Here is a 25215-nt window from a genome sequence, read left to right as displayed (position 1 = left end):
TATAGAGTGATCCAGAAATAGGCACCCAGGCAGCTGGTGGATTGAGGGATTCCTCTTCAGACAGACTTCTCTTCCTAGGCCTCACAGGGAGGTGGCAACAGGAACACACTACTGTCTGGGCAGAGGCCCACATCTTGGCAATCTTCAGCAGCTGTAGCATGTTCCCTTGCTGGGAGAGAGGTCATCCTCCTTGCACTGGCACCTACGATGTGGACATCACTCCGGTCATCAGCATCTTGTGGTTGCTTGCTTCCTCTTGTCCTGGGGCCTGGTGCATCTTGCTGGGAGAGAGAGTCTTGCATGTGAGGTTCTCTCATTTGCAGATCCCAACTCTGGGATCCCTGTCGGTGTGTGTAGCTGGACACAGTTTCTCTGGGAGACACAGACACATGCACATACACAAAGACACCAGCTCAGAGATGCAAGCAGGCACACACAAACACACATGTCCACACACACACTTGCCTATACTCTTCTAGCTCCCTTTTGGGATCTTCTCTTTTTACCCAACACCCTTCTGCCACGAAAGAACCCAAACACAGAACACAGAGGCTATCACAGACTCTGGGTAGGAGAGCTTCCTAGGCTGAGTACAAAGGACAAGATTAGGGTTGGGGAACAGAGAGAGAAGGACTACCATACAGCTGCTAAGCATGAGCTTTGTCTTGTCTGACCACTTCAGGCCTCAGTCTGGCAGAACTACTAAGAGTGAGTCAACAGTGGGAAAGGTAGGTATTTTCTATCAAGAGGAACATGAACAGTAGGTTGAATGGGATTCAGGGAGGAGGACATAAGGCACGGAGTATGATCTAGCCACACCAGGGCCTGGCCTTCAGCAGCTGTATGGGGCAGGATGCTCTGAGATGTTCCCAGGCTGCCAACTGTCCACCTGGGCAACGAGAGAGAGCAATGCAACTAGGGCTGGCTCAATGAGTCTGTAAAAGCTTATCCAGGCCTGGCATGAGCCATAGAGCAGAGTTAGGAACGGGTAAGGAAGGGAAAAGGGAAAAGAGAATAAACCTTACTTTGTCTGTTCTTTATGGACGCCTGTTCTTCCTGAATCGGGGTTTCAGTCATTCGTGCAAAAGCTGTGGCTGTAGCACAATAGCCATGATGCACCAGGTAAGATGAGACCATGCTAGAAGAAAGGAAGAACTTAAGGTGACACTCAAGAACTGCACTCACTGCTCACTCTGACTACCTAGTGGGACAGCCTACCTCCCCATGGGTTGATCCCAAACACAGTTTGGAGGTGTAACCTGCACAGGATGAGAATAAAGGAGCTGCATCAAAACAATGCTTCTCATGCTGATGCCCTCAGGCTGGGGCTTAGCTGGTCCCCAAAGCTGTCCCACAGCCTGGAGAAGCAGCTGCAGTTTCTCTGACAGGCTGTTCACAAGCTCTCAGAAGCAGCTGTCTCCTTGTGAACTGCAGAAGCCCAGAGATGGCTGATGGGCTTTTCAGCCAACAGAAGGAAAGGGTGGCAGCCTCCCAAACCTTCTGGAAATGCAGCAACAGCTCCGCTGGCTGCCCTGGGCATTGGTCCGAGGTGTGCCCACATCCCTTGGAGCGTACTCCATGACCTATCACAAATCAGGGCAGAGCAGCTATGATATCAGGCTGATATTGCCAGGAAGAAACAGGCACAACTAGAAGAACCAGTGGAAAAACTACCTTTGGGAAACAGCCTGGAGAAGCCTGGTGCCCTGTGGCCTATGTGTGCGCACACACACATATACACATGTGTACATGTGTATACAGGGTAAGCTTTGTATGTAATGTGTACAATAAAGAATATCTGATGTCAGTATTTTAACTGCCAAACATGGAAGGCACAGGAGTCCCAGTGTGTCCCACCACATTTGAAGGGCAAGTGAGATGATACACACAAAGTATAGGGGACAAAGAAATTAAGAAATAAAACTTTTCATTGCAGAATTAGGTATTAAAAACATGAAGGCAAAAATTTTTGACACAACTTGGTTCAGATGAACTCCTGTGTCACATGTCATTAAAATGCATAGTGTCTGTGACTCACTTTCACTCTTTTTTTTTAAAAGGATTTACTGGACCAGCATGGTAGCCTAGTGGCTAAGGTCCTCGCCTTGCACACACTGGGATCCCATATGGGTGCTGGTTTGTACCCTGTTCCACTCCCCTTCCAGCTCTCTGCTTGTGGACTGGGAAGGCAGTCGAGGACAGCCCAAAGCCTTGGGATCCTGTACCCACGTAGGAGACCCAAAAGAAGCTTCTGACTCCTGGCTTTGGATCAGCTCAGCTCTGGCCACTGTGGCCTCTTGGGGAGTGAACCAGTGGATGAAAGATCTTTCTCTGTCTCTCCTTCTCTCTGTAAATCTGACCTACCAATAATAAATAACTAAATCTTTTTTTTAAAAGGATTTACTTATTTTATTTGCAAGACAAAGAGCGATTCCATCCACAGGTCTATTCCCCAAATGGCAACAAGGACCAGGGATGGGCAAGGTCAAAGTCAAGAGCCTCTTCCAGGTCTCCCACATGGGTGGCAGAGGTTCCGGCACTTGGATGCAAGTAGAATAGCTGAGTTTTGATCATGCATCCACATGGGATGCCAGCACTCCAGATGGCAACTTAACTAGCTATGCCACAATACCAGCCCCAATTTTCACTTTTTAAAAATACTTTTACTTTATTTTATTTTTATTGGAAACTCATATTTATAGAGAGAAGGACAGACAGAGAGGAAAAATCTTCCATCCACTGGTTCATTCCCCAAGTGAATGCAACAGCCAAAGCTGAGCCAATCCAAAGACAGGAGCAAGAAGCCTCTTCCAGGTCTCCCACATGGGTGCAGGGTCCCAAGGCTTTGGGCTGTCCTCTACTGCTTGCCCAAGCCACAAGCAGAGATCTGGATGGGAAGTGGAGCAGCCAGGATTAGAACCATGCCCATATGTGATCACAGCAGATGTAAGGCAGGGACTTTAACCACTAGGCTACTGTGCCAGGGCCCATTAATTTCACTTCTTTCAAGGATACCACTTGTATCATACAGTGGATATTCTGACTTGTTCTACATATAGGTTCTCAATGTTGCCTGTCTTCTGTGGTATTCCTGCTAAGTAGTTTGCTGTTAAAATGAAGCAAATTAAGGGCCGATGCTATGGCTCAACTGGCTAATCTTCTACTTCCAAGCACCAGGATCCTATATAGGTTTGTGTCCCAGGTGCTTCACTTCTCATCCAGCTTCCTCCTTGGAAGATCTTTCTTTGTCTCTCCTTCTCTTTGTAAGTTTGCCTTTATATGTAGCTTATCATATGCCAATCTTTTCTTTGAAAAATATTTATTTATTTGGAAAACAGAAAGAGGAAATCTATACGCTGGTTCACTCCCCAAATGCCCATACTGCCACAGTTGAGCTGGTCCAATGCCAAGAGACAGAAGTTTCTGGGTTTCTCAACATACTCATGGGGGCACAAAGATTTGGGTCCTCCTCCACTGCTTTCCCCAAGTCACCAGCAGGGAGCTGGATGGGAAGTGAAACAGCTGGGACTTCAATCAGTGCCCATATGGGATGTTGGTGTTGAAGGCAGAGGCTTTACCAGCTATTCCACAGCACCGTACCCTGAAATAATCTTAAACATGAAAAATTCTCTAGGGGACAGCATTGCAGTACAATAGAGTAAGCTGCAGCTTGAAATACCCATATGTCATATTTAAGTGCCAGTTCAAGTCCTGGCTGCTCCATATCCAATCCAATTTCTTGCTAATGTGTACAGCAAGACACTTGGACCCCTGTCACCCATGAAGGAAGACTGGAGATCCTGGTTCCTGGCTTTGGCTTGGTCAAGACCCAGCTGCTGTGGCCATGTGAAGAATTAATCAGCACATGGAAGATTTCTGCTTTCCCACGCCTCCCATGTAGCTCTGTCTTTCAAATGGAAGCAGCTTGCTTCTTCATTCCTTTCTCATGGTGAGCAGACCTGACTCTTCTTTGCCATGCATTTTCACATGACCTTCAGAATCAAGAGATTCCTAGCCAAAAGACAAAAATAAAATAGTGCCATTCCTCCTTGGACGTTTGGATGAAAGGTGGCAATAAAAACAGCTCCAACTCCAAAAGAAGACAATGGGAAAGAACCAAGATGGGTCTATAAAGAATTGTATTTGAAATGAGTGGCACACATATTTATCTTATATTAAGATCACTATATTCGAGTCCAGCACGATAGCATAGCAGCTAAAGTCCTTGCCTTGAATGTGCTGGGATCCCATATAGGCACTGACTGGTTCTAGTACTAGCAGCCCCACTTCCCATCCAGCTCCCTGCTTGTGGCCTGGGAAAGCAGTCGAGGACAGCCTAAGTCTTTGGGACCCTGCACCCATGTGGGAGACCCAGAAGAGGCTCCTGGCTTCGGACTGGCTCAGCTCCAGCCATTGTGGCTGCTTGGAGAGTGAACCAACGGACGGAAGATCTTCCTCTCTGTCTCACCTCCTTTCTGTATATATGATTTTCCATTAAAAATAAATAAATCTTGGGCCCGGCGTGGTGGTGCAGTGGTTAAAGTCCTCGCCTTGCACGCCTGGGATCCCATATGGGTGCCGGTTCTAATCCCGGTAGCCCCGCTTCCCTTCCAGCTCCCTGCCTGTGGCCCGGGAAGGCAGTTGAGGACGGCCCAAAGCTTTGGGACCCTGCACCCACGTGGGAGACCCGGAAGAGGCTCCTGGCTTCGGATCGGCATAGCATCGGCTGCTCACTTGGGGAGTGAATCATCGGACGGAAGATCTTCCTCTCTGTCTCTCCTCTCTGTATATCCGCCTTTCCAATAAAAAAATAATAAAAATAAATCTTCAAAAAAAAATAAATAAATCTTTAAAAAAAAATCACTATATTCTTAACTATATCAAGCTGAAGACATCACCATAGTCTAGACAGCCAGACACGTTTGACTAGGGCTCTGACTAGTGGGTTGGTTCAGTAATAAATACGTGCGGTCTTTTGGAAAAGAAACAAACAAAACAAAACAAAACAAAAATGAATGACATAGCATTCTAAAAAACAGAAGAGAAAGAAAATTCTTTAAGTGCAAAAGGCTTCCTATACAAACAAAAAGAGGAAATAACCTGAATTCCCCATCACAAGAAGGCAGCCAAAGTGTCTATGGACAGTCTATCTCCCATATTCATAGTTACACAGGACTATGGAACACAAACTAAATGCAGGCCTTAAGAACTAACTACAAATGAACACATATAAGCACATGGATATACACATGTAAACAAAGCACCCATGTGCTGATACAAGGCCCTGAACACTGGCAGCATCTATCCCTTCCCATGTGACTCTTTTGCCCATCCCTGTAAGCCTGCTGGGAAGTGGCCCTGTTTTAACTCTGAGAAAGCACACTTTACTTACCTGCTCAAGGGCCTGGAAACAAGAGGAGGCAATACTATTCTTCCTGCAGAGGGTCTGACCACCTCGCTCCTGACTCAGTTTCCCTTGGAACCTGCCTTGAGACCAATCCCTCACGAAAAGGAGTCTGCACAAAGAACCCAGCATGTACTTTAACCCCACCCAAAGGCTCCTGGCCATCGGTGCTCAGGGTTGACAGTAACCCAGTTCTTCCTCTATAGCCATCTGCCCATCCTCTGGAGCCAATTCAATGCCCAGCAGAGCAGATACTGGTAACTGTCTTAATAAACCTCCTGCTAGCAAGCTAGCCAAGACCCAAACCTGCCTCCCTTGGGAATCTGAGCAACCCCCACTTCTAGGAAAGCCTGGGAGCTGATGATGAGTCAAGCAGCCATCAAGGCTAGTCCTAGGGAGGAAGCTTCCCAGCACCACTGCCACAGACACATGGGACCTGGCTACATGCTGAGCCCCAGGAGGTGACCTCAGGCCACAGTCATGGCAGGATGGATGGACACTTCCTATGGTAGAAAGAAGTCCACAGAAGAAGCAGCCATGGGGTATCCCAGCACATTCTCTGCAAAATGACCCAGGGAAGAAAAAAAGCCTTCAGTAACTGGCTAAGAGGCAAGAGGTTTTCAGCGGGAACAGCTGGGAAGAAGTTAGCGAGAACTGTCCAGGGGATGACCGGGGTGCAGAGCAGTGGGTAGACTCCCTCTGGGAGTGCTTCCCAGAAGGGGATTCCCAGCTGGAATCCAATCCATAAGAGCAGCTGGCAGCCTGCAGGGGTGTATGGAGAGTGAGGTCCCTGGGAAGAGCTGGGGCACGGCACTCACTTCTGCAGTACCGCCTGCCACTCGCCAAGCCGGGCGCTGATAGGGAAGCAGTGGACAGTGCCCTGGACCTTGGCACGCCACTCTCGCATGTAGTCCTCAATGTCAAACAGGAAGGGCTGCTGCCCAAAGTTGGCGTCCACAATCTCCCCAGGTGTCTGCAGGCCTACGGTGGGGTAGAGGTTGGCCTGAGGAGGAGAATGAAATGTCAGTCAAGGCCTGAAGCAGCGGACAGCAGGGCCTCACCTCACCTCCCTAGCTCCTGCGAGCCAAAGCTAGGGCTGAGAGAGGCACAGCAATGCAGGAGGTGGTGGAGAAAGCTGAGTTTGGCCCATCCCCCCGCCAGAGATGCTAACCCGGAACTTGTGGGACAAAGCTGAAGCAAGCACAGCTCAGTGTGGAGAGTCTCCTGCCCTGCATCAGAGGCTGGTGGGGTCTAAGTGCCCAGCCTCCCTTCTGCAATTCGGTCAGGACACACAGAGGTGGGCTGGGCACTATAACCCTGTGGGCATGCCCATGGAGGTCAACTGTGGGGGCAGATAATGGCTCCTCTTGAAAAGATGCAGGGCCAAGGATCCCTTTGCCACAAGATAGAGCTACCTATGGCAGCAGGAAGGGATAAGGTGACCCAGGAAAGCAGCAGGCAGAGGAGCTTGGCAAAGGAATTAAGTGGGTTGAACACCCTGACTCTGAACAAGCAGGACAGGCTGTTCCACTTTCTGTCCCAGGCTCTTCCAAAGGAGGTCTTCATGGCCAGTGAGGCAGGGGGCCTCCTGCATGACCAACTGCTGCCATCCTCTGTATCACAGACAAGGCCATCCCTGCCAACAACTTTTCCTGATCCTCACTGCCCACAGGGACACCTCCATTCTTTCTTGCATGTGGTGGGACACTGTCCACACATATACCTGGTCACTTTATGTCATGTCTCCCAACCAGGCTGTTCTCCAGCCAGGGCCGACTCTCCCAAGGCTCTACCCCAACCCTTCTCTGAGGCCTCCAGCAAGAAGCAAAGGATTCTGATCCTTTAGGAGGTTCACACAGGACCCTAGCACTGTAGTTTGGGCTTCAGGGGCCCCTCAGAACACCAGGGCATTTTCCTAGGGCAATCCAGGAGGGTCCAAAATCCTAAAGCAGCCACCAGAGTAGGCATACCTTCCTTCCAGAACCAGTCACAGCAGTGTAAAGCCAGGCTCCCAGCATTCTGGGTGCAGGCCTCTGTGTGCTAAAGCCTGTGATGGCTCATGATAAGAAAGGCTGGGGTACATAAGATGAAGATGAGCCCTAACTGAGCCCAAAGCAAACTCCATCCTTTTCCAAGAAGAGAAAACTGCACAAAGCTTATTTCTCTGGCATGGGGTACCCTGAGTGGCAGCAGACTGGGTCCCTGAAGGCATAGAGCAGCTTAGCCATGGAGCTACCCTCTTTACACAACTGCCCAGCCCCCCACCACTGCCATTGGAAATGCCACAAATTGTGTCACCTGCTAAGAGTCGTGGAAGAAGACCAGGCCTCGCTGCTGGAGAGAGAGGAGACCAGCAGGTATCCCCTAGTGGCACCCCCAAGCTGACAGCACAGCACACATCCCTGGTTGGGGAGAGGGCCAGACTCTACACCCTGCCCGTGCAGGGACCACCACGCCCCACCCCAGGCAGATCCCAACAGCCCAGGAGGGGGAAACCCCAAAGGAAGTACTCACCGGGAGGTCTGTGAAGGCTATACCTGTGGGGGAAAAGGAACAGTCATCAGACCAAAGATAGGACCAGCCCCATGTTTCCTGTGGAGGTAGTAGCCAAGCACATGATAGGGCCTAGTTTAGACCCTGGCTTTCCCTCTACTGGATGGCCTGGCTAGCAGTGAAATCAGATATTCAGGAATTTGTCCAGGGCTCTTCCATCCTTTCAAGTTAATTGTCTTTCTCAGGGACAGATAGCCTGTTGATCTATATTCCAAGGCCATTCAGATCTGATCTTCCTGTGGTTCAGCTAGTAGTCAAGGGAATTAGTGTGTGCCAGAAACTGAGTTGATCTCACACCAACTCTGAATAGGTTTTCTTATCCCACTTCACAGATGATGAGAGTAGACTTGTTCTGAGTCTCTCAGAGGCTCCTAGTTGGCAAAGTTCATGCCCCCTCCAAACCTTCCTGCCTTGAGAAGGGGGTGGAGGCTGGCACTGCAGCATAGCAGGTAAAGCTGATGCCTATGATGCTGACATCTCATATGGGCACTGGTTCATGTCCTGCCTGTTCTAGTTCCAATCCAGATCCTTGCCAATGTCTTGGGAAAGCCAGGGAGGACAGCCAAAATGATTAGGCCCTGTTATCCATCTGCAGATGGGATGGAGCCCCTGGCTTCAGCATGGCCCAGCACTAGCTATTGCAGCTATCTGGGAGTAAGCTAGCCGATGAAAAAATCTCTTTCCGTAACTCTTTCAAATAAATATTAGAAGAGGCTGTATCTCCAGAGACCTCAGCCCTGAACTTGAAGTGAGACTGGAGGGAAACAAGACCCTCAGTACTGTAAGTGGCCTCTGTATAACTACCAGACACCCAAGCTCTAAGATGAAGAAAATGGGCCAGTAGAGATCTAAGGCCTCAGTCCTCCCAATTTATTAGACAGAGAATCATAAGAGCTGCTGAAATTAGGGCTAGATATTTCGTTTGTTTGTTTCTTTTCCCTAAGATTTATTTATATTTTTGGCTGTCAGAGTTGACCAAGACTCTTTTTTTTAACTTCAAACAATGCTGTAATAAATATCTTTGTAAATCAAAAACAAAACCACTGTATTTAATTCAGATTCCTTCCACTGCACAATTTATCACAGATATCTTTCTAGAAAAATGCACATATGTGACTTTTTTTAAAAAGATCTATTTTTACTGCAAAGTCAGATATAAAGAGAGAAGAGACAGAGAGGAAGATTTTCCATCCTACAATTCACTCCCCAAGCAAACGCAATGGTTGGAGCTGAGCTGATCCGAAGCCTGAATCCAGGAGCCTCTTCCAGGTCTCCTGTGCAGGTGCAGGGTCCCAAGGAGTTGGGCTATCCTTGACTGCTTTCCCAGGCCACAAGTAGGGAGCTGGATGGGAAGCGGGGCCGCTAGGACTAGAACCAGTGCCCACATGGGATCCCAGCATGTTCAAGGCCAGGACTCTAGCTGCTAGGCTACCATGCCAGGCTTATGACTTACTTTTTTATACTTATATTCTAGTCCTTCCAATGCATACATTGTTTACTCAGTCAGTCACAAATTTTTTTTACAAATTCAGATCATTCTTCCCAGGATTCCTCTCTCAACCCCTTTCAAACAATGCTGCAATAAAGGTCTTTGTTTAAAAAAAAAAAGAAGAAGAAGAAGAAGAAGTCTTTCATCTGCTGGTTCACTCCCCAGATGGCTCCACAGATCTATATCCAGAAATTGTTGAGATGCTGTTCATTCCTGGGCTCAAGGAAAGGGCCTGAACATCCAGGGAAAGGGAAAGTACAGGATCCATTAGTTATTTGCAGTGTGACCTTTTACAAGTTACCCAACCTCTTTGAGGCCATCTGGGAAAAAGAAAAATAAATAAAAAAGGTAATATCAACCCCTCAACCCAAAGAAGGAGAAAATGAGGCATTCTCTAAAAGCTAACTCAGAAACTGAGTTCTAGGCACAGGCTGCCTGTAACTGGTCCCCAGGGTGAGGGAGGGGAGGATCTAACCACAACGGTCTGGTTTTGCCTCACAATTAGCACCCAGGATGGATGAGGCCTGGAGATGCTTCCAAGGGAATGAAGAAGTTACTCCACCTCCTCCCTAAGCCTCTGCAAGGCCACAGGGACAAAATTTGAGTAGGTCCTTGGGATTGAGGGCTAAGCAAAACTCCAGGATGGAAATAGGATAGCCAAACTTGTTGACAAGAAGTATCTCAAACTAAATAGACATGGCCAGGAGTTACTGAAATTAAGAATGTGAGGCCTGGGAGACCCACAGAGCTGTGTAAAGATGACTCAGCAAGGAAATCCAGCCCTTGCAGAGAAGACTAGCCTCCCATCTTCTTTCACTTGCTCTTTCCTCCTACCAAGTATCTACTAAGGCCTTCCAGTAGCCAAGCCTTCCTTCAAAGTGCACTGAGCAGCAGCAAGAAAGATGGCAGGCGACTAACTACACAGATGACTGATGGCACACGGGGATGGTGCTGTGACAGACATCCTTCTGTTTCTCCAAAGAGGAAGGATGCATATCAGTGAAAGGAAATGGCGTGCTATACAGCAGTTGAGATGCTGCCCAGGTTGCCCATATCCACACTGTAGCACCTGGATTCGAGTCCCAATTCTATTCCTCACTCTGGATGCCTGTTAATGTGCATACTAGCAATGCGAAGGTGATGGCTCTAGGTGGGTTTCTGTTGCCATGTGAGAGATGCAGACTGAGTTCCCAGCTCGTGGCTTTGGCCTGGGTCAGCCCATGAGGCAGTGAGTGAACCAGTGGATGAAAGATTTCTGTCTTTCAGATGAATAAAATAGAAGTTAAAGAAAAAAAAACAGGAATCAGGGACCTTAGAGGATTCACTAGGCAGTCTCTCATTCCAGTTTCACTGTCTTTCCACTGTAGTTTGTGATCCACAAAAAAGATAGGCCAAATCCACTTTTTAGTAAGTTGTAGATAAGATGGAACCCTGAGTTTCAGTGATTTTTAAAAGGCTGGAACTCCCTGGGCCAGCTCAACTGAACACTGAAGGGCTCATATTTCAGTCTTGTCTTCTTCCAATTCACTTCATCAATGTCGTCATACAAACAGACATTAGTGTTTCCATCCAATTTCAGGTTAGTGCTATATACCATAAAAAAGGATGCTAAATATTTGGGATAAAATAAGCAAGACCACAGAAGACTAGACAAGCTAAAAAGAATCACACAATTTATTCTTAAATGAAATTTAATTACAAGGTCTTGCATGAATTACATGATTTGGGCCAGTGTTGCGGTATAACACTTAAAGCTGTTGCCTGCAATGTTGGCATTCCATATGAACACCAGTTCATGACCTGACTACTCCTTTTCTCATCCAGCTTCCTGCTAATGGTCGGGAAAAAGCAGTAAAAATTGGTCCAAGTGCTTGGGACCCTGCAGACATGTGGGAGACTAGGATGAAGTTCCTGGCTCCTGGCTTCCACCTGGTCTAGCCATGACTGTAGTGCACATTTGGGGAGTGAACCAGTGGATTGAAGATCTCTGTTTGTGTCTCTGCCTAGCTTCCTGTAACTCTTTCAAATAAATAAGTCCTTTAAAAAAAAAAAAAGACCCACTGGGAGGTGAATTTTTCAAAAATAGTCTGTGGGTTTGGACTGACATTAATGCGGCCAGGAGCTTCCTGTAGAGCTGGGGACCTAACTGACAAAGAGTTCACAGCACACAGCTAGGGCCCAGAGAAGGGAAGTGCAGGTACGAAGCGACAGTCAAGTTTGCTCTATACCTAGCATTTCCCAGCAGGTGCTATGGCATGCTCTGAGCAAGAAGTGTACAACCTGCAGAGAGGTGAAGAGGACAGGGAGGACAGGTATCCAAGAGAGGCAAGACTGAGTGTGGTTCCAAAGAAATGAGTATTGGGGGAACAGAGTGAGAACCCACGATGTGGCCCGACACCCTGAGAGCAGAAGAAAGTAACTGGAGTTGGAGAACAGAGGGGGCAGCACTCTTGAGACTCTGGACTTGTCTTCCAGCTGCTGGATGCCCACTTGCTGAATGCCCACCGACACCGGCACTGCAGTGTCTGAGCAATCAATGGTCATAGCCACTCAGCTCCCCAGGCTTTCCTGCCTACTCTGGGCTACGACCTCCATTGACTAACACTGCTTCTGTCACTTGGACAAAGAACCAGGCACACTCCAGTCCCATGCGTTTCCCCTGATTCCATCTCTAGAGAAATCATGGAGGGAATAATGGGAAGTGGCAACAACCCTTCAAAGACCAGTAGATTTTTATTATCTAGAATAGAGATTCTTTTGGAACATTTCTATTTGAAAGGGCAGAGAAAGACTGATCTGTCTCTGTTAGTACAATCCTCAAATGTTCACAAACAGCTGAGGCTGCTGGGAAAGCAATTTGGCTCTCACATGTGGACAGGAGAAATCCAAGTATTTGGGCCATCAGTTGGCTGCCTTCCAGGGTACACATCAGCAGAAACTGAAATACAGAGCAGAGCAAGGATGCATATTCAAGGACTCCAATATGGGATGTGGACATCTCAAGAGGTTTAACTGCCATACCAAATACTGACACCAGCCTTTTTTACTGCCCCTCAAGCCAAGGGAAGCAGGCCTCTTAGGAGTCAGGTTCAAAGTGGAACACTCAGCCTTCTCTCCTGCTAAAATAAAGCATGTGGCAGCCCTGCTGGTAGGATTCTGCCAAGCCTTCTTCTTAACATACCATTCTGGGAGAACTAAGGTGTACCCAAATGAAAAACTTCTACCAACTCACATAGCCAAACCAACACTTAGGTACCACCTTAGGGCCTGGGTAGTCAGATACTGTAATAATCCAGTAGGTAGGGGAAGGCATCAGTTTAGCCATGACCTGCCTCTCTCTCTCTCTCCCTCTCTCTCTCTCGTGCTCTTTCTTTCTCTGAAATTCTAATCCTAAATTTCCTATCCAAAAAAAAAATTTTTTCAGAGACAGTCTCCATCTGCTGATCCATTCCCTAAAGGCAGAGCAACAGAGTGTGTGAGGGGAAAAAAAATAATAAAAAGCGAAAAAACAAAAATATAATAAAAAGCCTGGCATGATGGCTCAGTGGCTAAATTCTCACCTTGTATTTGCCGGGATCCCACATGGGCACTGGTTCATGTCCTGGTTGCTCCACTTCCCATCCAGCTCCCTGCCTGAGAAAGCAGTTGAGGATGCCTCAAAGCCTTGAGCTCGAGTCTACATGGGAGACCCGACAGAAGAAACTCCTGGCTCCTTGCCTCATATCTGTTCAGTTCTGGCCATTTCAGCCACTTGGGGACTGAATCAGCAGATAGAAGATCTTTTTCTCTGTCTCTCCTTCTCTCTGTAAATCTACTCTTCCAATTAAAAATATTAAAATCTTTTTTAAAAAATTTGTTTAATAAATAAAAAATGACAAAAAGAGATCTTGTATCTGCTGATTCAGTCCCCAAATGCTGACAACACCCAGAGTGGGCCATACTGAAGCCAGGATCCCAGAACTCTACCTGGTTCTACCACACAGATAGCAGGAGCTCAAGCCCTTGAGCAATCACCTACTGCCTCTCAGAATGCATTAGCAAGAGGCTGCATGGAAACAAGAGTGACCAGGACTTGAACTGACATTCTGATATGGGATTCTAAATGTCTACACAAGTCCAGGACTGGTTCTCCATGGGATTCTACAGACCTCCCTCATCCACCCAGGACTGTCCATACCCATGGGTCCCTTATGTTGATTAATAGCAAAACTAGTCCAGTCACTTGCCCATTCTTCCTTCTTGCAAATCCACTTCCTTGTCACCAAGCCCTGCCTTGCCAGGCTTGAATGCACTTCTGCATCCATCACCAATGAATCATCTCAGGCCATTTATCTCTTCTTTTGGCCTTTAGTTCAGTCCATCCTCTGTAGGTTCACTGAAGAGCCCTTATCAATGGAACTCCGCCCAACTGCTGCCCATGATCCAGGAACATGTCAGAGGAGCTACAGCTCCATCCAGCTCCAGCCTGTTAACCTGTTGTAGTGGCACAACCTCTTCATTGCTCCATAGCAACCAGCCAAACGATCATCACAAGAGCTGACCAAAGTCTTGGCCAGGTCATACACGTATAAGCTGCCACTGCTGCCACTACAGGCAATCATGTACTTGGACCCCTGAAAATTATTCAATACCACACCTCCCTCCAACAAATGACACAAAGGCCAGGATCACAACTGAGACAACTGCTGTGCTTTTGCCACGCACCCAGGGCTCGTTCAATGCTACTGAAGGGATGCATTAATAAAAATTGCGCCCCCAATACCTAAGAGGCTCCAGCTTCTGAAAGGCTGAAGTACCCCTGAGCTCCTAAGAGGGTTTGTGGCACTGTCTGATTTCTTCCCTCAAGCCATTTGTCAACCAAAGCGGTTCCACAGGGCAGACTCTCCAAGCTCTCTCATGTACATACCAAGGCTATGGCCATTCTTGGTGTAGAAGCAGGTGCCATTGATGAGATTGACACAACAGCCGATCACATCTCCTGTGGTGAACGTGGGACCATAGGGCTGCCCAGTCCCCGAGGAACAGAAAGAGTGCCCATCATCACCATGGTAACCATAGGAATGCTTGTCCCAACCTGTGGGGGAAAAGAGTAGCAACAGATGAACAGAAGTACTTGAGAGAGAAGCCAGTCACAAAAGCCCCCAGGTCTCTGCCCCTCTCCCCAACCCGCCCCCTTCAGTTATTCACGACCTCTCAGAGAACCAGCTGCTGGCAGGGTCTGATTGCAACAAACCCATAGCCTGCCAGTGAGCCCTGACTTGAGCCAAAGCTCTGGTTAGCAGGAACTCCAGCCCATCAAGGACCTGGAGAGAATTCATCACAAGAGAAATCCTGAGAATGAGAGCAGGCTTCATGATGGACTGTTTGGAACGTTTGTAAACTGAGGGATGGTTTACATAGATTATCCTTTTGATCATCTGATTCAAACAAATCTTAGCAAATGTATACAGCTGTGTTATCACCACTATTATAATTACCAGATTACTTTTATTTCTCAAAAAAGCTCCCTCCTGCCTCTTTGCAATCAATCCATCCTCCCAATTCGCAGTCCCTGGCAACACTGATGTGATTTGTTTCTCTGATTTTGCCTTTTCCAGAATGAAAAACCTTGAACTAAGGAGTATCCTGGATCTGGCTTCCTGTTCCTAGTATTTGAGATTAATCCTTGTTAAGAGTTCTGGTAGTCCATTATTATTTAGTGCTGAGCAGTATTCTATCTTACACAACAGTTGGTTCAGTCATTTACTAATACTAATAGCATTTAAGCTACTTCTAACTTTTGGTTATTATAAACAAAGCGAACAAATATCTATATAGAGGTCTTTGTGTAAACATAGATCTTCATTTCTCTTGGGTAAACACTGTGCTCAGAAGTGGTACTGCTGGGTCAAAAGATAAGTGTATGTTTAACTTGATAAGTAACTGTCAGACTGTTTTTTCAAAGTGGTTGTGCTATTTTGCATTCCAATCAACAATGTAGGAGTTTCACATCCTCACCAGTAGTTGATATTCTCAGATACTCAGTGTTTCTTTTTCAGTTTTTATAGTATGCACATGGCAGTTTTAATATCCTTATGGTTATTACTATATTATCACCATCATCACCAAGCCAGAAACAAAGATTTCCCAGCTACCACTGGTTAACTGTACAACTGGTCGGGAATGGCTGATGCTGAGCTGGGGCCAAGCCAGGAGTTGAGAATTCAACTCAACTTTCCCTTGAGAGCAGCCATCACTGTGGGAAGCTGGAGGGAAGAGAGTCCAATCACGAAACTGAACTCTGGAGCTCTGATGGGAGGTACAGGCATCTTAACTGCCAAGTTAAACCTCTGTTTTTCACCGTGGCTTTAATTTGCATTTCCCCAACAACCATTTTTTTCATAAACTTATCTGCCATTTCTTTATCATAAAATCATTGATAGACTAATAAAAATCCCAAAGAATCTGAAAAAGAATTTTCACCATTACCAACTGGTAAGATCAGCAATACCAAGAATATGAAAAATAAAATGCCTGTTTGTTTACATACATACACAAATAATCTTTCATCCACTTAGCAATGTACAAGCCAGGAGTTTTTAGCATATTTATAGAGTTATGCAACCATCATTATGATTTTGGAACACTTTCAAGACCTCAAAAGGAAAGCCTGGCCTAATTCCCTAGCCCCCAAATCAATTATATTTAGATCCAATAGCAAAAATTAGATATCAAATTTTTTAAAATATCACTCATAATAATAGGGCCCGGTGCAGTACCCTAGCAGCTAAACTCCTCACCTTGCATGTGCCAGGATCCCATATTATGGGTGCCAATTTATGTCCTGACTGCTCTACTTCCCATTCAGCTCCTTGCTAGTAGCCTGGGGAAACAGTCGAGGACAGCCCAGGATTTTGGGACCCGGCACCTGCGTCAGAGACCCAGAAGAAGCTCCTGGATTCTGGCTTCTGATTGGCTCAGCTCCAGCCGTTGCGGTGGCTTAGTGAGTGAACCATCAGACGGAAGATCATCCTCTCTGCCTCTCCTCCTCTCTGTATATCTGACTTTCCAATAAAAACAAATAAAATAAGGACTTTTGCCACTAGACTAACTCATGGGGCCCTCAATAATATTTTTCTTGCTTTATCTGAGACAGAGACAGGAGAGAAGGCTGGGGGAGGAGGGATCTAAATCTACAGACTACTGTATATTGGATAGCACATAACCATGTGCGGCTGGTTTTCATCGCTTTGTCATGCCTTGCTGCACTGACCAGGCCCCCTTAATTCAAAGCTGAGCATAAATGATGACACAGAAGTGAGAACTCTGAAACGTACTCTGACTTAACAGAGCAGGGACGAGTGCAGGCGGTCAGGCCAGCTGGGGCACACGGGAAAAGCATGAAGGCAGGCGGGATAGGCGTGATAGGCAAATCTACTCCCAAAGAGCAAATCTACTCCCTCTAGAGCTCCTCAGCAGGCTCTTGGGAACTTCTTCGGCACCTCCCTTCCCCCATGACAGATGGGTGGGGGTAGGAGCTCTCCCAGGGTCAAGGCCATGGCCAGAACGGAACATTCACAGACTACATGTACAGGTCAGACAGGGCACAGGGTGGTGCAAGCTATGAGCCAGGGTCTGGTGGTGAGGACGGACAAGGGAAAGGAAGGGCATGACTAAGGAGGTGGGACATACCAGACCCTGGACCCTAAACTTGGCTGCTTTAGTCCAGTGAGCTCTAGGCCAAGCTGGTCTCGTGATCCCAACACCTGCCCCAAGTCTTACATGTACCCTGTTTTCACATCTTTCAGTCAGGATAACTTTGGGTAAAAAAGGATTCTCCAGAGCCCACCAAGGGGAACAGACCAAAGCTGAACAGCTTTAGGTGATGTGGGTAGGGCACAGAGCCCAGGTAGTCTCCCCATCCCACCAACCCTGGTAACTCCCAACTGCAATTTAAAATTTAGCAAAAGAACTGCTCAGGACTGGCTTCAGGGAGGCAAGGCCTGCCACTACAAGGAGGTTCTGTTCTCACCTTTTCCACTTCCCAGAGGCACAGGAATTGTGCAGCTCATGGGCAGGATTCTGCTCTGAGAACATAACTCCTAAGCTGGGCAGCCCCAGTGATTCAGAGGCCTTTCTTTGCTGGTGGAGATGCCACTCCATTTGCTCTTGTGGGAAAAGCTTTTCTGGGGCACAAAAGTACAGAAGCATACAAGGCAGATGAAGCTATCATAACCAAGGTTCCTTTTCCTTTCTTTTTTAAAGATTTACTAATTTTTGGGCCCGATACAGTAACCTAGCAACTAAAGTCCTTGCCTTGCACACACCAGGATCCTATATGAGTGCCGGTTCTAATCCTGGTGGCTCCACTTCCATCCAGCTCCCTGCTTGTGGCCTGGGAAGGCAGTCATGGATGCCCCAAAGCCTTGGGACCCTGCATCCACACAGGAGACCCGGAAAAGGCTCCACCTCCTGGCTTCAAATCGGCTGATCTCTAACTGTTGAAGCCACTTGGGGAGTGAATCATCAAATGGAAAATCTTCTTCTCTGTTTCTCCTCCTCTCTGTACATTTGACTTTGCAATAAAAAATAAATAAATAGGGCCCAGTGGGGGTAGCAGCTGAAGTCCTCACCTTCATGTGCTGGAATCCCATACGGGTCCAGTTCTAATCCCAGAGGCCCCTCTTCCCATCCAGCTCCCTGCTTGTGGCCTGGGAAAGCAGTTAAGGATGGGCCAGAGCCTTGGGTTCCTGAAGCCACATGGGAAATCCAGAAGAGGCTTCTGGCTCCTGACTCTGGATCAGCTTAGCTCCAACCATTACGGCCACTTGGAAAATGAACCAGTGGATGGAAGATCTTTCTGTCTCTCCTTCTCTGTGTAAATCAACCTTTCCAATAAGAATAAATAAATCTTAAAAAAAGAAAACACTGAAATTTTTTGCTAATTCCCATAGAATTTATCTACCCATACAGATTTAAACAAAAGAAGAAAAATGCACAGAACATGGGGCAGGCTGAATAAAGCATCCAAGGAAGTCTGTGACCTAATCCCCAGAGTCTAGGGAAATGTTACTTTCCACAATGAAAGGGAGTTTTAAAAAGTGGATAAATTAGAACTCTGAAAATTATCTAGGAGATTATCCTGGATTATCTGACAGATGGGCCCAAAGCAATCATAAGGTCATCTTAAAACAGAAGCTGCTACACTGCTGGCTTTGAAGTAGCAGAAGGGCTATAAGTCAAGGCAAGCTGCTTCCAGAAACTGGAAAACACATACATACACACTCAGAAACAGACGATGTCTAAGAATCTCCAGAGAGAACTCAGGCAGGGCCTAGCACAATAGCCTAATGGTTAAATTCTCCCCTTGCATGTGCCGAGATCCCATATGGGCACCAGTTCATATTCTAGATGCTCCAACCAGCTCCCTGCTTGTCACAGGACAAAGCAGTAGAGGACAGCCCAAAGCCTTGGAACTTTAGAGATGTAGAGAAGGGTTTGATCCCATCACATCACAGACACCTGCCAAGCTCTCTTGGAGAAACTTTTGAGGGCTCACAGGAGGACTAAATGAGAATCTGCGTGGCTGGAGCTGGCCAATACCCACCTGTCCCAATCAGCAGCTTGAATATGGCCTGCCAGTGACAGCCACAGACCTGTTCTACTCTGGTTTTTCTCTAGTTTCCTGGGGAGGCAGCACTTGGCACAGTTCAACAGCCATGCTCACTGGCTTTCACACTGGCTCTAGGAGAAAGGTGCTGGGCCATGTTGTCCAAGGTGCTTCCTGAGCAAGGGGTTGCTGTGAAGACAGTTCCTGTGCCATGGTGGGCATCATGGCAGGGCTGCTCTATGATGGGTGTGGGGAGGGGTGTCACTCACACAGAATCACTCTCTCCCAAAAATCTGGCACACAGATACTCTCCCCAGAATGTCAACAAGTAAAAACAGAGTGGTGGGTATTGTGGTGCAGATTAAGCTGTGACTTGGGGCACACTCACACTGAATATAGGAGTGCTGGTTCAAGTCTCAGCTATGCTGGTTTGTTTTGCCTTGTTTTGTTTTTTAAGATTTATTTTGTTTATTCAAAAGGCAGATGGACAAAGAGGGAGAAAACAGATTTTCCACCCACAGCTCATTCTCCAAATGGCTGGGATGCTAACAGTTGGGCCTGGCTGAAGCCAAGAGCCAGGATTCAAAAATCATAACTCTAACAGACCCACTGCCTGATGCAGCTCTACAAAGGATGACAGGAAGGGCCCAGCAGGGTAGCCTAGCAGATGAAGTCCTCTCCTTGGAAGCACCAGGTTCCCATATGGGCACCGGTTCTAATCCCAGCAGCCCCACTTCCCATCCAGCTCCCTACATGTGGCCTGGGAAAGCAGTCGAGGATGGCCCAAAGCTCTGGGACCCTGCACCTGAGTGGGAGACCTAAAAGAGGCTCCTGACTCCTGGCTTCGGATCTGCACAGCTCCAGCTGTTGCAGGCACTCGGGGAGTCAATCAACAGATGCAAAGACTTCCTCTCTGTCTCTACTGCTCTCTGTATATCTGACTTTCTAATAAAACGAAATCTTTTTTTTTTAAAGGGTATCAGGAAAAAAGAAGAGCAAAGAGATTCTTTCCCTTTTTAAAGATTGATTGATTGCTTTGAATGTCAGATGTCAGAGCTAAAGGCAGGCTCAGTGGCTAGCAGCTAACGTCCTCACCTTGCATGCACTGGGATCCCATGTGAGTGCCAGTTCGTGTCCTAGTGGCCCCACTTCCCATCCAGCTCCCTGCTTGTAGCCTGGGAAAACAGTAGAGGATGGCCCAAAGCCTTGGGACCCTATATCCACATGGGAGACCCAGAAGAAGCTCCAGGTTCCTGGCTTCAGACTGGCTCAGCTCCAGCCATTGTGGCTACTTAGGGAATAAATCAATGGACGGAAGATCTTTCTATCTCTCCTCCTCTCTGTATATCTGACTTTCCAATAAACATAAATAAACCCTTAAAAAAAGAAGAAGGGGAGGGGCAAAGGAGAGAGAGGGAGAGACATAGAGATATCTCTACATGGCTCCAATGGGCAGGGTTAGGACAGACTGAAACAAGAAGCCAAGAGCTTCCATGTGTTTCCCACATGGATGGCAGGGGCCCAAGCATTTGGGTCATCTTCTGCTGCTTTTCCAGGCCACCAATAAGCAGCCACATCAGAAGTACAGTAGACAGACTAGATATGGGATGCTGGCATCACAGGTGGCAGCTTTAACCACTATATCACAATGCCTGTCCCAAAGAGATTTTTTTCATTCAGCAAACAGTGGCTGGCATCAGAACACATTTTGCCATGGCACTCCCATGACTGTTACCCTGAGCTTCCAGAATCCTGGCATCAAGGAATACAATCGTATGACCCTAGGGTAATGCCTCTGGCAGCTGCAGGTACAAGGGGCAGGTAGTGCCCTGGGTACAGGTCTTCTTTTTATCGTAGCAGGCATTAAAAGAGGAGGCCATCTCTGCAGGATGACCCCATGAGCTGACACCAGGTAGGCACAGCCTCCCATGGGTACCCAGGCCCTGTACTGAGACAGAGCTCGAATGTCAGCAGCTACAGGCAGGGCAAGTGATTCAACAGCCAGCACCTGCATGGGAAAGGGCCACTCACAGATTCATACCTGTGTCACTCCTAATGGCCACAAGAGTCCCTGGGGCAGCCAAATGGGTCCAGGTAGTTCTGCCTACAGCATGGTTCAAATGGCATCCATATCTGGCAGGCTTTCCTCCACTGGACAAGCCAGGACTCATTCACCTCAGTTAGTCTAAGAAAACAGGTACAATCTCAGCTCTCATGACTTGGGATCTCTTAGAGTTGGGTTTAGCTTTTCTTCCCTTTCCTCTGTGGTCTTTTTAAACCTCTGGGGAAAGACAGAAGACAGGCAACCATAATAATATATGAGCCTGGGACTCTGCATACCTCACAGGATTCTCAGAGATGTGTCTGCACAAAAGCCTTCTCCAGAGGAGGCCCATGAGTGATATCCCAGTGAATTTGGGATCTTCTGCCCAGCACTAAGAAGGCCAAGGCAGTAGCTAGTCCCCACTCCACCACCTCACCAGGACACCTGACACTGTTGTCAGAGACCAACAAACTCAGGTTTCAGAACTGACCCTTCTGCTATCGATGAAGCCTCTTATCTCAAAAGTATTAACTTGCCCTGAAAAACAATGTCAAGTCCAGAATTTTTTTACCTTGCTTAACAGAGATGGGAACAGGTATTTTGAATAAGAAAACAGTCATTATAGCCAAGGAGTCCCCATTGACTAGAAATAGTAATTTCTATTATTGTATAGTAATAAATTGTAGTATAGTAATTTCCCATCTGAGTTCCTAACTTCACAAGGCTGAGGAGCAGCCCCAGTGTGCTGTGACCACACAGGGCCTCCTGGAGGTGAGCAAAGAGGCTACCACAAAAGAAACAGAAGCTTGGTTGGCCCCAGGACCTGGGACACAGCACCCAGGATGGAGATTCAAGGAAGCAGAAGCCTCAGACATGAAATAAGCTCATGCACAGGGACTACAGTGGGTCGGGTGGCACTGACACCAACAACCACTGCTTGGACTACCAAGGGGTTTGACCAGCTCCCAGCCCTAGGGCCTCATCAGTCAAACAGCCTCCATTCTTGACTGCCTGCCTCCATTCTGGACTGCCTGCCAGAGCTACAGGGCCTCTAAACATGTATTCCTCTGCTCCAGCTATCTTCCAAGGATAGCTCAAATGAAGAAAGAACAGGAGATGCAGTGCAGGGTTGGGCAGTGGTCCAGTGGCTTCAGAAAAATCTCCTGGCTGATGATATTTGGGTGTTTTTTTTTTAAGATTTTTAAATTTATTTTTATTGGCAAGTGAGATATACAGAGAGGAGGAGAGACAGAAAGATCTTCTGTCCGATGATTCACTCCCCAAGTGGCCACAACGGCTGGAGCTAAGCAGATCGGAAGCCAGGATCCCAGAGCTTCTTTCAGGAAGAAGAAGCTTCTTCTTCACCCAAGCAGGTGCAGGGTCCCAAAGCTTTGGGCTGTCCTCAACTGCTTTCCCAGGCCACAAGCAGGAAGTGGGGCTGCCAGGATTAGAAGTGGCGCTCATATGGAATCCCAGCACATTCAAGGTGAGGACTTCAGCCACTACACTATCATGCTGGACCCTGATCCTATTTCTAAGCAAGGCCACATCAAGGTATCCAAAGGCTAAAACTAAGGTGACAGCAAGATGGCTTCTTCCTTCTCCCAGGTTCTGGGACAGGACATTGATTAGGAAAGGCTGTACTACCTTATGGTCCAGACATGTGAGCTCAGGCTTGTTGCAAGGTGTTCTAACAGGGCTGAGGCAGATACACCCAGAAACTGAGCAGCCTGAATGCCAAACTCACCTAGCTAGAGACACACACACATTCCCCCTCAGGTCAGTGCAACACTACAGCCAACCCTGGGAAACACTGTAGGTTCTGGAGTGAAAGATGCTCCTAAAAGTGTCGTAGTTCATAGTGGACACAATGTGAGCTCATCAGATGTAAAGAGCAAGGGGCCCAGCCTACATGCAATGGGACCGAGTACTCCTTGCTTGGCAAGGATAGAACAACAGCATATCCATCCCAATGACCAAGCGGGTGAAACACATCTGGGTACCAATAATCTCTGAGACATTCAACACACAAGCCACCTGTTAGTGGATTTGCTGCACATGAGCATTTTTCAGTGCTTGTGCAGTAGCCCTAAGAAAAGAGGGAGGAAGGCCAGAGGACACCCTATTATTAGTCATCAGTGCTTGCCACACCAGCAGGGCCTATCTTATGCCTCCAGTAAACCTGGCATGTACCCCTAGAGTTCTCCCTGATGCCTGCTATCAGCAGTCCCTCTCCCATGGCATGTGCAGATGTAAAATATCAGCTGCTTGCAGACTGTATCCCAACCAGAAGTGGCTTCCAACTGGGCTTACGCACTTGACTACCACTCACAACAGGCTTGGTAAGCTCTGGAAGAAAAAATACTTGGTCCCAACACTGTGGCCTAGCTGCTAAAGTCCTTGCCTTGAATGTGCCAAGATCTCATATGGGCACTATTCTAATCCCAGCAGCCCTGCTTCCCATCCAGCTTCCTGCTTGTGGCCTGGGAAAGCAGTCGAGGACGGCCCAAAGCCTTGGGACCCTGCACCCATGTGGGAGACCCGGAAGGAGTTCCTGGATCCTGGCTCTGGATCAGCACAGCACCGGCCGTTGTGGTCACTTGGAGAGTGAATCATCGGATGGGAGATCTTCCTCTCTGTTTCTCCTCCTCTCTGTATATCTGACTTTCCAATAAAAATAAATAAATCTTTTTAAAAAAAAAAAGATAATCACTCATGAAGATCCCGCCAAAGGAAAGCAGACAGTCCAACTCCACCCTGTATCCCTTAGTCCATAGGCCAGGGCCTGGTTGCAGGTTACTTCTTGCTTCAGGAGGCACATTCCTCACCCCTAACCCTCAGCTGTGGTCTGATATAACAGTTACAACCAAAGCAGGGATGCTTCAGTGGGCCTGGGTTCTCCTCCAAGGAGCTGTGCCAGCAGCTGCTTCTGCCACAGAAGAGGCCAGGTGGAAGCCAGAATCTCCCTGACTCTGATGTATGTATTTGGGCTTCCTACCAACACAGCCTGAATCTTGCTGGCTCTGAGGTATGAGACACAGCATCAACACGTCCTCAAAGTACTGAGGTTTGGAAGAAACCCAAACCTCTCCCTGTAGCCACAGCCCTGCCTTTCTCTCACTGCTGCTCCCATCCAGGGATCCTGGCCTCAGCCCCTCCCTGCCAGCTCACCAAAGTTAGGGTGGGGTTGTCAGCACACTCACCTGCCTCAGATCGCCCTGCCCTACCACCAAGCCATTCAGCTAAGGGTTCAGAAATCCTTGGTTGAGTGCCACACCTGTTCCTTTACACTTAAGGAGGCCAAAAACACCTCATGAGAGGTAAACATCAAAAATCCTTATCTTCCAACAGAAACCTCAGACATGCAAGCTCAGACAAACCCATACACTCCTAGGAAAGTCTGAGCACCACAGCCTCACTTCCGGGGCTCTCTGCTTTCATTTGCCCTGGGGACCAAGTGAAGCCTCAGAGTGCCTGCCAGTCTGCCCCTGACAGCCCTGGAGGCCAAGATGTCTTTGCTGAGCCACTGCAACTGACAAGAAAACACTGGAAATCTTAAGAGTGGTACCATCTTCTCCCACAATTCCACTCCAGCTAACATATACTAAACATGTCCATCAAACTCAGAAAATATAAGCACTTGAGAGAATGTGTCATTCTGATTACAGCTAACTCCACAATGATACACAAATATTCATAAAAATTATAAAAATTTTAAATATGTTCAGGTACTTCCTTCTTCAGGGAGAGAAAAAAAAATCAAGCTATTATTTATGTACCTCATTTTTGTGTCAGGGAATATTCATAGGAATTAACTCCTTTACTTCTGTTAGCCACCCTAGCCATGAGTAAGCTACAAAGTGTCATTTCCAGATGGGGAAACTGAGGCATGGGCAATTAAATAATCTACTCAAGGTAAACAGCCACCAGGATGCAAATGCAGACTGCATGGCTCCATTTTACATTTTTAAACAGTGAGCAACACTATTTCACAGGCTGTTCAGAGCCCTCAAGGCCCATTTCCGCATATGACCAAATGTAAGCCAACAGCTGATTCAATGACATTGAGCCCTAACATACAGCAAGAACAGATCACTCCAAAGCCCCCACAAACACTATCAGTAGGGGAAGCTAAG

The 25215-nt window shown here is 47.4% G+C and overlaps 1 protein-coding gene across 1 annotated transcript in view; it reads right to left on the bottom strand.

Annotated features, from left to right (window-relative positions):
- Positions 1-25215, bottom strand: part of LOC121167742 (ran-binding protein 10) — a 59348-nt gene that overhangs the window by 7066 nt on the left and 27067 nt on the right. Inside the window, exons 4-7 of the mRNA XM_040997320.1 lie at positions 14353-14520; positions 7919-7941; positions 6223-6407; positions 1026-1138 (exon numbers count right to left, since the gene is read on the bottom strand). Of these exons, the coding sequence (XP_040853254.1) occupies positions 1026-1138; positions 6223-6407; positions 7919-7941; positions 14353-14520 (489 nt within the window). The remainder of the gene's footprint in view (positions 1-1025; positions 1139-6222; positions 6408-7918; positions 7942-14352; positions 14521-25215) is intronic.

Source organism: Ochotona curzoniae, unplaced genomic scaffold, assembly GCF_017591425.1.
Source record: "Ochotona curzoniae isolate NIBS_2020 unplaced genomic scaffold, NIBS_Ocur_1.0 patch423, whole genome shotgun sequence".
Lineage (NCBI taxonomy): Eukaryota > Metazoa > Chordata > Mammalia > Lagomorpha > Ochotonidae > Ochotona > Ochotona curzoniae.
Note: the sequence above shows the minus strand (reverse complement) of the source record. Positions and strands in the feature narration are given on the sequence as shown.